This window comes from Vidua macroura, chromosome 6 (assembly GCF_024509145.1).
Source record: "Vidua macroura isolate BioBank_ID:100142 chromosome 6, ASM2450914v1, whole genome shotgun sequence".
NCBI classification, from domain to species: domain Eukaryota; kingdom Metazoa; phylum Chordata; class Aves; order Passeriformes; family Viduidae; genus Vidua; species Vidua macroura.
Window position 1 is genome coordinate 46,051,320 of NC_071576.1, and position 12,164 is coordinate 46,063,483.

Sequence of the window (12,164 nt, forward strand, 5' to 3'; positions counted from 1 at the left end):
AAATAGTCTGACAACCAGGAGTTGTTACCTAACCAAGTAACCCCTCTGAATTAAGTGCCTTGCACTGAGGAACAACTATTTCTCATGTCCTAAAACATCCCCTTGTGGAGCAGCTATGAGAATTAGTCCTTTAGCTTGTTTTCATTCTGTATTTGTATTCTTTAGAACTATGTTCTATGTTGTATTATTTAAAAAGATGTCACAAGCATTCCCTCTTAAACCATGAAACCCACCTTTCTCAGTAACATTGGAAAGAAAGTGTGACCATTTGTTCCCTGCCAGACACCTACAGTGCTTTCTGCACATCTCTGTAAATACATAATGAGGCTGTAAGGGTATATCGTGCTGCTGTCACCAAGTTTTCCTTGATTTTCCTTCATGGTGGCCTTTCTGACATCCCTCTAGTCTTAATTTACTGTTTAGAGACGTGTGACAAGACTCAACACAAGTTTAAGACAGTGAACGCTGACAGTGCTGGTGACCAAAGTGAAAGTGCTGCTTTCCTGTGGAAGGCACATCTCAGTCTCTCCCTGCTCCAGTAGGGATTGTGTGGATGATGAATCTTTCTGAATATGGGTTTAATAAACAGATCAGTAAAGAGCCCATGAAGAGAGAAAACTGAGTGATCATATTTCCTTTAAGAAGAGCACTGAGACTTCAGACACCATTCCAGGAAAATGTTATCACATCCTCACAGGAAAAATTAAGCCTGCATGTATCTCAGACAGGAACACAGTTGGAAGATTATTTAAGTGTGTTAAGAGCCTAAATGTGAGGTCTATTTCCTTTGGATGAGATCTCAATGAGTTTTGACAGCAATCTTAATGCAGTCATCTGCAAAGGTGGGCTTGTCTTGGCTTTACAGATCCTTAAAAATCACTTTAACAAAGACAGCCTGACATTAAAAAAGAGCTGGCATCTCTCCCTTGTTTTTACATTATAATGGACAGCAAGTATTGTCCTATGATTGTGCCTTACCATTAAATAGATCTTCCATCTCTGCTTAGGTGGATTTTTTAACTGTAGGAACACATGGATGTTTGACCACATGGCCTAAAAGACCAAAGTGCTTGACCCACTGTCCTTCCTCTGAAGTCCTACTGAATCCCTGGTCCAGGTCCAGGGTTGAGTTTAGAGTCTATTTAAAAAACAAGTGAGAGGAACACTCCAGTGATTACAGCAAACACCTTACAGATAGGAGGTAAAAAGTCACAATATGCCATGGAGATAAACGTCCTTTATGGAATGAGGTTTCTGTGCTTTTATAAATCCAAATGGAAGATTATTTCATAAATGCATTAGATTTCCAAGAGTTTTCAGAAAAACATGAACTCAGGTCTTTCTGTCCCAGGTATCTCTAGAACTGAGAAAACAGGTATTTTTGTGGTTATCACTGCTTTTGGCTGGAGTTACAGATGTTCACTTAAGAAGGCTTCTGATAGGGCTGGAGAACAAGGAATGCTGTAGGCTTTGAACAAGCAGCACCAGCTTTTCCAGCTGTCTTTTGAAGCAGCCGGATTTGCTGTTCTCAGACTCCTGTTCTGCAGGTGACCAGGAAGTGTGTGATGCAGCAGGTTGTTGGTCCTCACATGGGCTCCTTCAGGCACAGAGCTTGTCACCACTGTTCACAGGCTGAGGAGAGACCAGTGCTTTCCCAGGAGTTTGCAATCTCATCTGGCCAAAGGGCAGGGGAGATGGAGCAGCAAAATGAAGCTGCTGGGGAAGTGAATGCAGGAGGAGCAGGCTAAAGGCAAATACAGGAGTTTGGATGAACCAGCTGCTTTCAGATTTCTGTAGCTGTTCAACAGTAGAACTAACCCCACTTCTCTCTTTTTTAATCTTTTGCAGGAAGTCCAAGGGAAAGCCAAATGGTAAGAAGCCAGCACCAGAAGAGAAGAAACTTTACCTAGAGCCAGAATACACAAAATCCAGAATTACTGACTTCGAATTTAAGGAACTAGTGATGTTACCACGGGAAATAGACCTCAACGAGTGGCTTGCCAGCAACAGTGAGTATTACATTCATACAATTCTGAGCTTGCTGTCCATCCTCAAGAGGCCATTCATTCACTCTTTTTGCTGTTTTCAGTGCTTAGAGAAACACTCAGTGACTATTTATGCTTACTGTGTAATGCATGTCATTATACCTTGAGTGGTAATTAAGCTGTCTCACGCACAGCCCAGCTGTGCTCAGCAGCATGAAAGCCTTGATGCATTTCCTCCTTCCAGTTCCCTCCCTGTGGCACTGAGGGCACTGCAGTTTTGGATGCTCTTTGTAGAAGCATCAAGATCCCCCGTTGACTGCTTGCTAAACTGGCTGGTTCTGCATGTTTCTGACTACGGCTACTGATCTTCCAGAAGCATTGTAAAAATGCAGTTTCTAAAGCCTTGTATGTAAAGCAACTTATGCCTAAAGCCAGAAGTTGTGAAGTATTTTGGTCAGATTTTTTCCTCCCCACTCCTTCCAAATTTCGGTGGAATTACTGTGGATTTCAAGAGTAGACAGGCTGAAATTCAGAGATGTGACCAGTTACTGTGACTGAATGCTGTACCTGTGCACTTCAGCCTGGATTTGCTGTACTTTCCTAGGCTACTCCTGCCTGTCCTCACCCACATCTATGGCCCACTCTTGTTTATGTTTTCAACAGTGTATGGTAGTTGCAAGAAATTACTTTAAACTGCACACTAGGAAAGTTTATAGAGCCTCAATAAGAAACAGTGAGGTGACCCGTGAGAAGTATTAGGAAGTTAAATTATCTCAGGAGATTTTTAAAAAGTAGAAGTGTGCTAGGTTTCATGCTGGTTGTTTTTACAAGGAGACATGTTTTGAAAACTAATAGAACTGTTTTCTAGGCACTGTAGATTTTAAGTCTGACTTCAAAAGAATGTAGCAAATCATTTGCCTTCAGCTTATAGGAGAGTATTCTACTGTAAAGGTGAGGCTGATGATGGAGACACTTTCTAGTCTTGCTGCTTTGTGAGTAATAAGAGCTAATGCATCATGGTGCTTTCATCTTAAATCAAAACACATTCTGTGTACCTCTTTGTTTTGCAGTTCATCATTAGGCTCATTTAGCTAAATCATGTTTAAATTTGTATGCAAGCCCAAGACTGAGGTTGTTTCACTTGCTGTATTTAAATAATTGTCTGGAGGATAACCAGTGTTTGAAAGTATTTTACTTCTGAATTTCTTTCATTTGTTTATTTTTCAGCAACAACTTTCTTTCATCACATCAACTTACAGTATAGTACAATCTCAGAATTCTGTACAGGCGAATCATGTCAGACCATGGCAGTGTGCAATACGTAAGTCAGTATTTTCATTTATTACATGTGCAAGGTTTCCATGTCTTCAGAGTCTCCTAGGGGAGGATATTGGTATTGGATGGCACTGGGCAAATGTTTACAGCAGGTCTCTACTTGTTGAGAATGTGTCAGCTGTGTATCCTCTTTTCTCCCTTCAGGAGGGAAGTGTGGAAATCTGTGGAGGACTAGAAGGATGAGAATCTCTTGAGTGCTCTAAGTTGGTTTTATAAAGTCAGATCAGAGAGGCAAATGACCATGTGTGTGCTTGGGGGAGAGGGAAAGGAGGGTGTGAAGGGAACTTGTCTGACCATCCAGGAGCCACTATGGCAGTCAGTTGTGAGCTGGGGCCAAGGTCCCTTCACAGCTACTCACTCAGACCAGCTTTTCTTATTGGCTTGACCCAGGTTTTCCATAGCAGAGTCCTGGATATCCAGATCCTTAAAATTAATTTGGTACAGTAACTAAATAACCTCATAACAGCTCTATCCAGCACCTCCACGGAGGGGCCCCAAACAAAGGAAACTCTGGCTTTTATAGTCTCACAATCAAAAAAGCCTGAGTGAGTCTTGGGGTTGTCAGCTCTTGCTGTGTGTCTGAGTGTCACCTTGCTGGGCCACTGGTCCCCATGTCCTCTGTTGTGCCCCTGCCACACAGAGCTCAGCCTTGAGCCTGCAGTGCAGCTGCTCATGGAAGTACCTGCACAGAGTGTGCTCCTCAGCAAGGGAAGGGGCAGGACTGTCCGTACTGGTTACAGTGCTGGGGTTCCAGGGAAGGCAGGGCAGGAGAGGTGAGTTGTGAAAACATCAGAGGGTGCTTCTGAGAGCCAGAATGCTGACACAGCTCCAGGCTGCTGGTGGATAACCTCTAGCGTGACGTGAGCCACAGGCTCTCTGCCTGAGCCCCTGGGCACAGAGGACACAAGTGGCAGCTTTGCAAGAGTAAGGAAAACTTTTTGGTTTAGTGATTTTCCACCTCTAGAGCTCAGCAGACTTTAACATTGACTAGCAGTTAGTTCTGGAAGAAAGCTTTGTAGTGTTAATGGACAGTGTGAATATAAGAAAAAGTTATGATAAACTTCTCCTGATAAGCACAGTCCAACGTGATGGAATATGAGATTCAGTTTTGGGTTTTTTCCCTTCAACATACGTTGATAGTCCTTTTCTTCCCTCCTCTTGCATTTCCTGGGATTAATTTACTTGAGGTGGATTTTAAAAGAGACGACTGGGCAGTAATGTCATAGTACATCAAACAACATCTCAGGGAATGTATGCAACAGAACCTCTATATTGTATCTCTGACAGTCATTACATAATTCTTAGAAGGAAAGCCTTGCTTAATGCACTGGTCTATCTTGTACACTTGAAATTAATATCAGGGACTTTCTTTGAGAGCACTTAAAAGCATGCAGAGTGTATGGAGGGTATTTTTGCATGTAGAAGGTGGAATGATAACTGTCAGAGAGCTAAAGGCCATGCTAGAGACTTTGAAACCAAGCTGGAAGAGAGAGTAATGAATCTCTGCTGGACCCAGATTTTATCAAAAGGAGACAGCATGTCTCTAAATAAGAAATGGTGAGCAGTAAGATGAGTATTTTGTTGATTCTTGTTCCCAGGCATACTCATGTTTAAATTCCTGATGTTGCACTGGCAGTCCCAAGCACAGAGTTTAACTGTTTATCCACTTGGCTGGTGGGAAATAGTGGCTAAAAGGAGGTGGTGATTGGGAACCTGCATTAGTGTTGCTCTAGTGAGCCTTTAACATGAGTTCTCTGTAAGCACCTTGTGTTGCAGAATAAAGAGAGGAAGTGCCTGTAGGCAACTGCAGCTGTAGCCTGTATTTTTAGTGGTAGGGACTGATAGCAGAATGTTCCTATCCTTTGTTTTGGAAAACTGAAAAATTGCACTATTTGGGAATAACAGGAAGCATATCTACACTTGGGTGAAGCATTTGAAATGGCTTGTGTGTAGCTAAATCATAACAACCTCAGTACCTTCCTGTACTTGGGGGCAGGTGGCTGATTCACTTTTGCAAACTGGAGGTTGCTTGCTTCTAGCAAGTGTGTGGATCTGTGAAAAAGTCACCAAGGTAAGATCAGCTGCTTACACACCTCAGCACAGTTCAGCTTTGTGGGCCCTTTTCATGATTGTGTTCTTCAAATCCTGATCTTTTTGTTCTGCTTTTCCTAGCTCTGGTAAGCTGAGGATGTGCTTGTTTGTTGGAGAAGCACCAGTTGCTGTGGCTTATTGTGCCTTGGACATGTCTCTTGGACATGTATAAAGAGAGACACCTGAACACTGGTGTCAGTTGCTGATTAACTTGATGGATGCTGTAGGCTTAACCTTCTGTGGCCATGATGTGTTTGTTGCTGTCTTTTGGAATGCAATAGCATCTGGCTGTATAAGATTGCCATAGAATTACAGTACCTTGGAATTCAGGTGCAGTTTGCCATTGTTTCCCATGCTGATTTCTTGGGTAGTTCCATATGAAAGTCTGCATTCTGTTCCACTTTTATATTTTCCCTGCTGAGTTCTTTATGATATATTTTGGATCACACCATTCTGGTCATGCTTAAGAAAGGCGTTTTTTATTTATGCTTGAGATATTAAAGTAACTACTGAGAACTGGTTGCTTGTCAAGTTACTTGACATTCAAATTGCACTGCAAGTACCCAGTCCTAAAAGTATTTGCTGGCACAATAAGCACTTGTTGAAGTTAAATATTTGAGGTAAGGTTTTAACATCTGAGAGAAGCTGCAGCCAACTGACAAACTGCAGACAGATGCAGCCTTCAAGCCCTCCGTCAGATACATGAAATAGTACAGCCATCTGCACATAGCAAGGAGGAGAATTTCTGCTTACGGTCACGGAGACATCCGACCAAAACTTAGTCTCAGTGTAGAACAGATGGAAGCATTTGCTGGCAAGGTGGGATAATGCCAAGAGAAATACCACAGTGGCCAGTTATCCTCAAACTTTAATTAGGGTGAATGAATATAACTTTGGGAATTACTTAATTTTGCTCATTAGTCTGTTTATCACTTGTTGTAAAGCAGGTACTATATTTTAACACAGTATTTACTATTAAAAATTAGTATGCTTTTATAGCTTATTATTACACAAAGCAGCTTTAAAGTACCCTGAGCTATAAACTGACATTTCTAGCTGACATTTGGGTAAAACTCCTCAAAGTGCTGCAGTGAGTGTGATAAATAAGAGCCTGTGTAAGTGCTGTACATAAAAGGCTAAGTGTACAAAACTGAGGCAGAAATGAAGGATGGATTCAAACTTTCAGGAAGCCCACCTTTCAAAATGTTTTGGTCCAGTGAAATCCCTTAATTGGTAACTGTTATCACTCTTCTTTTTCTAATCTTAGTCTCCTTTCTCATGTTTATCTTGCCCTTAGTGTCTCTGCATAGGGAGGGGATTTCCTCCTAGAGTGCTTAATTCAAACTTATAAGTTTTACATTTTATTACAATTAAGTTCCCCCAGCTATATGATTTTACATGATGCCTTCTTTTCTTCTCTGCCATCCAAACACTGCCTTAGCCCCTGTGAAACCATCAAAGCTGTTCCAGCTGATCACAAGCACTGTACTCCTGCCTCTTGCTTTCTATCCTGCTTTCTTCATGTTGCATGTTTTTTGGTATTTCTACCAGGACTGTCTCTCCTTCCTTTCCAGGCAAAATAATTTCCACAGTGTATGCTTTTCCCTCCTTCCAAAAGCCTTTCTTATATATTGGTGTAACTTCTGTTCTGTCTTGGATTCTGTGTCATCAACACCAGCCCAGAATGTTGTAGAGGAAAAGGGATAAAGTACATACACATATTAAGATGCAGTATTGTGTTTTCACATGTGTTATGCTTCATTATTTGCATTGCAGGCTCTTCTCTGGTAAACCCATAATCATTTCTCCCTGGGATTTAGAACAGAGCTGCAGATTCCTCTCCATACTGGGGAGATTTAAATATGAAATTTTTGAAAAGTGCCCTTAAGTCTCATCCTCTTGTCCTTTCTGCTTCCTGTCCATTTCCTAATATGGGACTGTGCTGTCACAGTGCCAGTGGTGGAATGCAGTTAGGCTTCTGTGCCCAAGTGAGCCCTTCCATGGCCCCAGACTGCTCCTATCCTGTTCATGGACATAACTCCAGCGTGGGTGGAAGCCATGTACCAGGTGCAAGATGTTCATGGCACGTCAGGGGCTCACTCCTCTCTTCCTCTGAGAGCTGTGAAATCTGTTCAACAGCACCTGAAACATGAGGAAAACACATTACTCTAACAAACAGGACAGTCCTTGTAGTTATCCCCTTACTGTTAATGATTCTTCTGTTTAATTCAAATTTTGCATAATTAATTTCCTAATTTTCAAGGAAAGGCAGAAAGGCTAGGCAGTGGGATGCTAGATCAGATTTATTCACTTACATGAGAATATAAGTGAACTTGTACAGTTGCCAAATTGTTTCTTCTGACTAAAATCCTATTATCAACACTCAGTTTTGCACCTAAGGGCAACTCTAAACTGCTTTCTGTCTTGAAGTTGAGGATTCCTCAGCATGAGAGAACTGCTGGGGTAGAACAGTGCAGCCTGCCTGTGCTCCTAGTGACAAGCATTGTCTTAAGACCCAAATAAAGGCTGAATTGCATGGGTCTGTCTCTGTCTCAGGAGTAGACAAACACGGTTGTGTTGGTACACTACATTGTGTAATTCCTTAGAGGTGGATTGTACAAAGGAAATGAGCAGTGGTGAAGAGCATAGTCTGTGCCTAAGCACCCAAGTGCTGGGTTTGATGCCTGACATAGCTCTAAAAAGAACTTTTCACTCCTGCTGTTTTCACCCACTCACCTTTTTACACAGTTTTGCAGTCAATCCTTGTCTCTCTAGAAAAGGACAGAGTGGCCAAATATTACATAGTGAAAAGAAGCTGAAAGAAAAATTCTAAAACCTTAATGTTTGCAGAACTACTTTGTAGGAAAGGCCTTTCCTCTCCCAGCTTGAGCTCCTCTACTTATTTCTGCAGCTTGCTCTTGTTTTCATATGGCTTGGGGCATGAATCAGAATTGGGGAAGACCAGTACAATGGATTTCTTACCAGCACTATAATGATATAGGACTGTGCCTTGAGCTTAGACTTTTTGAAGAAAGTTCATAAACTGGAACTCAAGGCTTGTCTAATATGACATAGGAATAAAAACTTTAAAAGTGTTTTCCTGAATTCTTCATCTGTAAAACATTTCTCACTGTGTTCCTAATCCAGTGGGTAGTTGTTCTTGGTAGCAGTTAGAGATGCTTTAATTAGCCATGACTTTTTTAAAAAAGAAATGAACATTTAGTTGTTTTGTAGCCTTCAGATTGTCTGTCAGCTGAGGGATGGCTGCAGTTAATCAAAATTATTATGGCTAACTGATTGAATTATGGCTGCTTTTGAAGGGCTAGTATCTTCTGTTAAGATCCAACAGGAATATTCACTGTGGCAGAATCACATGTAAATTTAGGTGTTTGGGCGAGTCTGTAACTATAACATAAGGAATAGAGTTCAAACACACACTGGTATGGATGTGCAGAAGGGACCTGAAAACTTCCCCTGGGTTGCATTTGGAAGGGGATTTGGAACACCTGAAAACTCTGCCAGTGCTGGAGAGCCCCAGGCTAGAAAAGGTGGTGTTCTGGAGCCACCGTCTGACTGTTTCACAGTACTGCACTGCAGAACTAATTTATGCTCTTTGATGTTGAGCATCAGAAGTTTATCAGTTCATCACTGTGCAATGTTGTTACCCCTTAAATATAGTTCAGTAATGCTTTCCTGTACAGTTCTACAGACTGCATGTAAACCTGTCATGGATAGGGAATTATCACTCCCTCAGCAGAACTCCTCCCCTTGCAGTCTTGTCAGCAAGGCTTTCTGTGCTTGGTGCTGCCACCTGCACTCTGGCCTAGACTGATAGGGAGAGACATAATCGACCAACACAAGTTCAAGTTCTTCGGTGCAGAAAGAAGTGAATCTCTTTGTCGCAGCTGTTCTTTTATATTCCTTGGACACAGCCTCTTGGAGGAGTAGCTGAGGAGCAGAGTGTGATGTGGTGACACTGTCCCTTCTCTCCACAGACAGTACTACTGGTATGATGAGCGAGGAAAGAAGATCAAGTGCACTGCTCCTCAGTACGTTGACTTCGTCATGAGTTCAGTGCAGAAACTAGTGACAGATGAGGACGTCTTTCCAACAAAATATGGTATGGCCACTTCCTGGGGCTCTTTGGGGGTGCCATCAATCAAGTTGGCATTCATGTATATGAATACCAGACAGCTTTCTCACTTTTGTTTGATGGGTTTTAGTTTGATTTTTTTTTAATATATAGTTTTCTTTCTTTGCATGTTTCTTTTGTAGTTTTGGTTGTTTGGTTTTTTTTTTTTTTTTTTTAAGGAAGATTGTAACTTGGTTGATTCTTGCAGTAAAAGAAGACTTACACTCTTGGTGTGTGAACTAGGGTGAAAGTCTGGCAAACCTGACCCCTTGGCCTATCTCTCATCATCAGTACCCCTTTTTCTTCAGGCATTTTGATATGATCTAGCCTGGATTTATAGAGAATAAAATTCTGAAAACAGTCAGCATTCGTGTGTTCAATACAGTCTGCTGATAGCAAACCTCAGCCTTTGTGTGGCTTTACTATTTCCATTAGAGCCTCAATGCATTAAAAAATGTGGGTAATAAATTGGATTGCAGCAATGTGGCTTGCTTTCTTTGCCCAAGGCTCTGCATTGTCTTTCAGAGTGTTTGCAGTCTCCCATACAAAGATTAAATAAGAATGTGATTTTTAGAGCTGAAAAGTAATAGCAAAGTAATTTTAACTCTAATTTGTATCCTAACAAGATTGCTACGTGCAATTCCTTTGGTTAAGGGGAAGAAAATAGAAACTTGAAGCTATTGTGGGTGGGCTTAATCAGAACCAATAGCAGCTGGCTTCATGAGCCACTTCAACAGGTAATTGAGAAACTAGGACATTACAATATAGGACATTACAGTATAGAAAACATTAGGATAGCAGCCTTTGCTTACAAGCAGTATGATCTGGAAGGAGGTAGTTTCTTTCCCCTTTGACAGAATTTCAGCGTGTTCAAGGGAACACATTATACAAAGTTATGTACAAACTGCCACACACCACTAAGGCCCATGTACCTTGGCTTCCATTTTAGGATCTCTGAACTGGTTTTGCAGGGGAAAACCCACTCCCAGACAAACTAGATAAGGACACAGAATGACCTCTCATTTTTACAACCAGTAACAAAAAAGGCAGTGGCTTTAGAGAAGAACTACACTTGCTGCCTGATTTTTGAACCCTTAAGGTTTAAAATTGAACTTCAAATGAAAATGGATAATACCTCCTTAGCCTTGTCCCCCAAATTCCCATCAAAAGAGGGTGATATGACACAGGACCCTCAGGTTGTTTGCTATGTAAGTTGGGCTGGTTGCTCTTACCCAGATGCTGCTGTGGGGCTGACAGCAGCTGGTGCTATCATGGTGTTTCTCCATCTTCCTTTCAGGCAAGGAATTCCCAAACTCATTTGAGTCCCTAGTGAAGAAGATCTGCAAGTACCTGTTCCATGTGCTGGCCCATATCTACTCCTCACACTTTAAGGAGACTTTGGCACTGGAGCTGCACGGACATTTAAACACACTCTACACACACTTTATCCTATTCATCAGGGAGTTCAACCTCGTGGACCCTAAAGAGACCACCATCATGGATGACCTCACAGAGGTCCTCTGCAGCAGCAGTGGGAGCAGCAGTAACGGGAGCGGCAATGGGAGCAGCAACAGCGCAGGAGCACAGAACCACGTGAAAGAGAGATGAGCCCTCCTCCTGGACCCAAACTAACATTATAAACAATATAATCTATTGTGTGTGTGTGTATGTATATGTTCAGATATACATACCAGCATATACAGTGATGAAAGCTGACCGCAGAGATGCTGCCACGCAGGACGCACAGTTGTACGGGGCTGTACGGAGCTTTGGGTTCATGCGCCAACCGCCGAGAAGTTGCACCAATTTTATTTTATTTTCTGTCCACTCCTCCTTTTACCTATTCAGATGGATGATGAGTGCTGTTTTTAGAGAAAAGCCAAGCTTGAGAGTGGGGCCACTCTTTGTTTTTTTTTTTTTTTTTCCCTCCTTTTGTTTGGTTGCTTGGTTTTCTATTTTTCTTTTCTTTGGTCTTGAGTGCAAACCCTTTGGTCTTTCTAGGATGGTGGTCCTGCCATTTAAAAAGTATCTATTATATTATAAGAAGTAACTTTTACTTTGAAGTGGCTTAAAATGCAGATTTGTTTGGGGGTTTCTTTTGGGGGGGTGGGGGTGTTTTTTTGATTTGGTTTTACATAGACTACCCCTTACCCTGCCAAAAGCTCCCCCACTGAGCGCATCTTGCCCTTTGTTAGCTTGGAATGGGAAGAAATTCCTGGCTTGGCTAGAGTAGCAACTAGGGGCTTGCTACATGTTGAAAGTGGGCAAGATTCTCCAGTTGTCCCATCTACTCAGTCACAAGATGTGAACGTGCAAGAGGATCCACAAACCTTTCTGCTTATTGCTCCTACAACATATATACTGTTTCCTCTGCTCCCCTGCCTCTTTTCCCAGGCACACCTGCACAGGTAACAGGAGTAGGATCACTGCAGTCCAAAACCATGTGCAAGAGTCACCAACATTTGCTTTCCCTTGAACAGAGGCCCAGGGAAGAGGGGAGAAGGGTATACTGAGTCAGTCACCGCCTGTGCTAGAAAGATGGCTGTTGGCATAAAATTATATTGTTGGCTTATTTTAGTTCATCTGTTCTATAATAATAAAAACAAATCTATCAGCCACAA

General features: G+C 42.0%; 1 protein-coding gene across 3 annotated transcripts in view; it reads left to right on the forward strand.

The window, feature by feature from the left end:
• MOB2 (MOB kinase activator 2) overlaps positions 1-12,164 on the forward strand; it is a 110,125-nt gene extending 97,961 nt beyond the window's left edge. For all 3 annotated transcript variants that reach the window (XM_053979438.1, XM_053979437.1, XM_053979436.1), the window contains exons 2-5: positions 1,849-2,009; positions 3,213-3,306; positions 9,407-9,531; positions 10,841-12,164. In XM_053979438.1, coding sequence (XP_053835413.1) covers positions 1,849-2,009; positions 3,213-3,306; positions 9,407-9,531; positions 10,841-11,151 — 691 coding nt within the window. In that variant the 3' untranslated portion in view covers positions 11,152-12,164. The remainder of the gene's footprint in view (positions 1-1,848; positions 2,010-3,212; positions 3,307-9,406; positions 9,532-10,840) is intronic.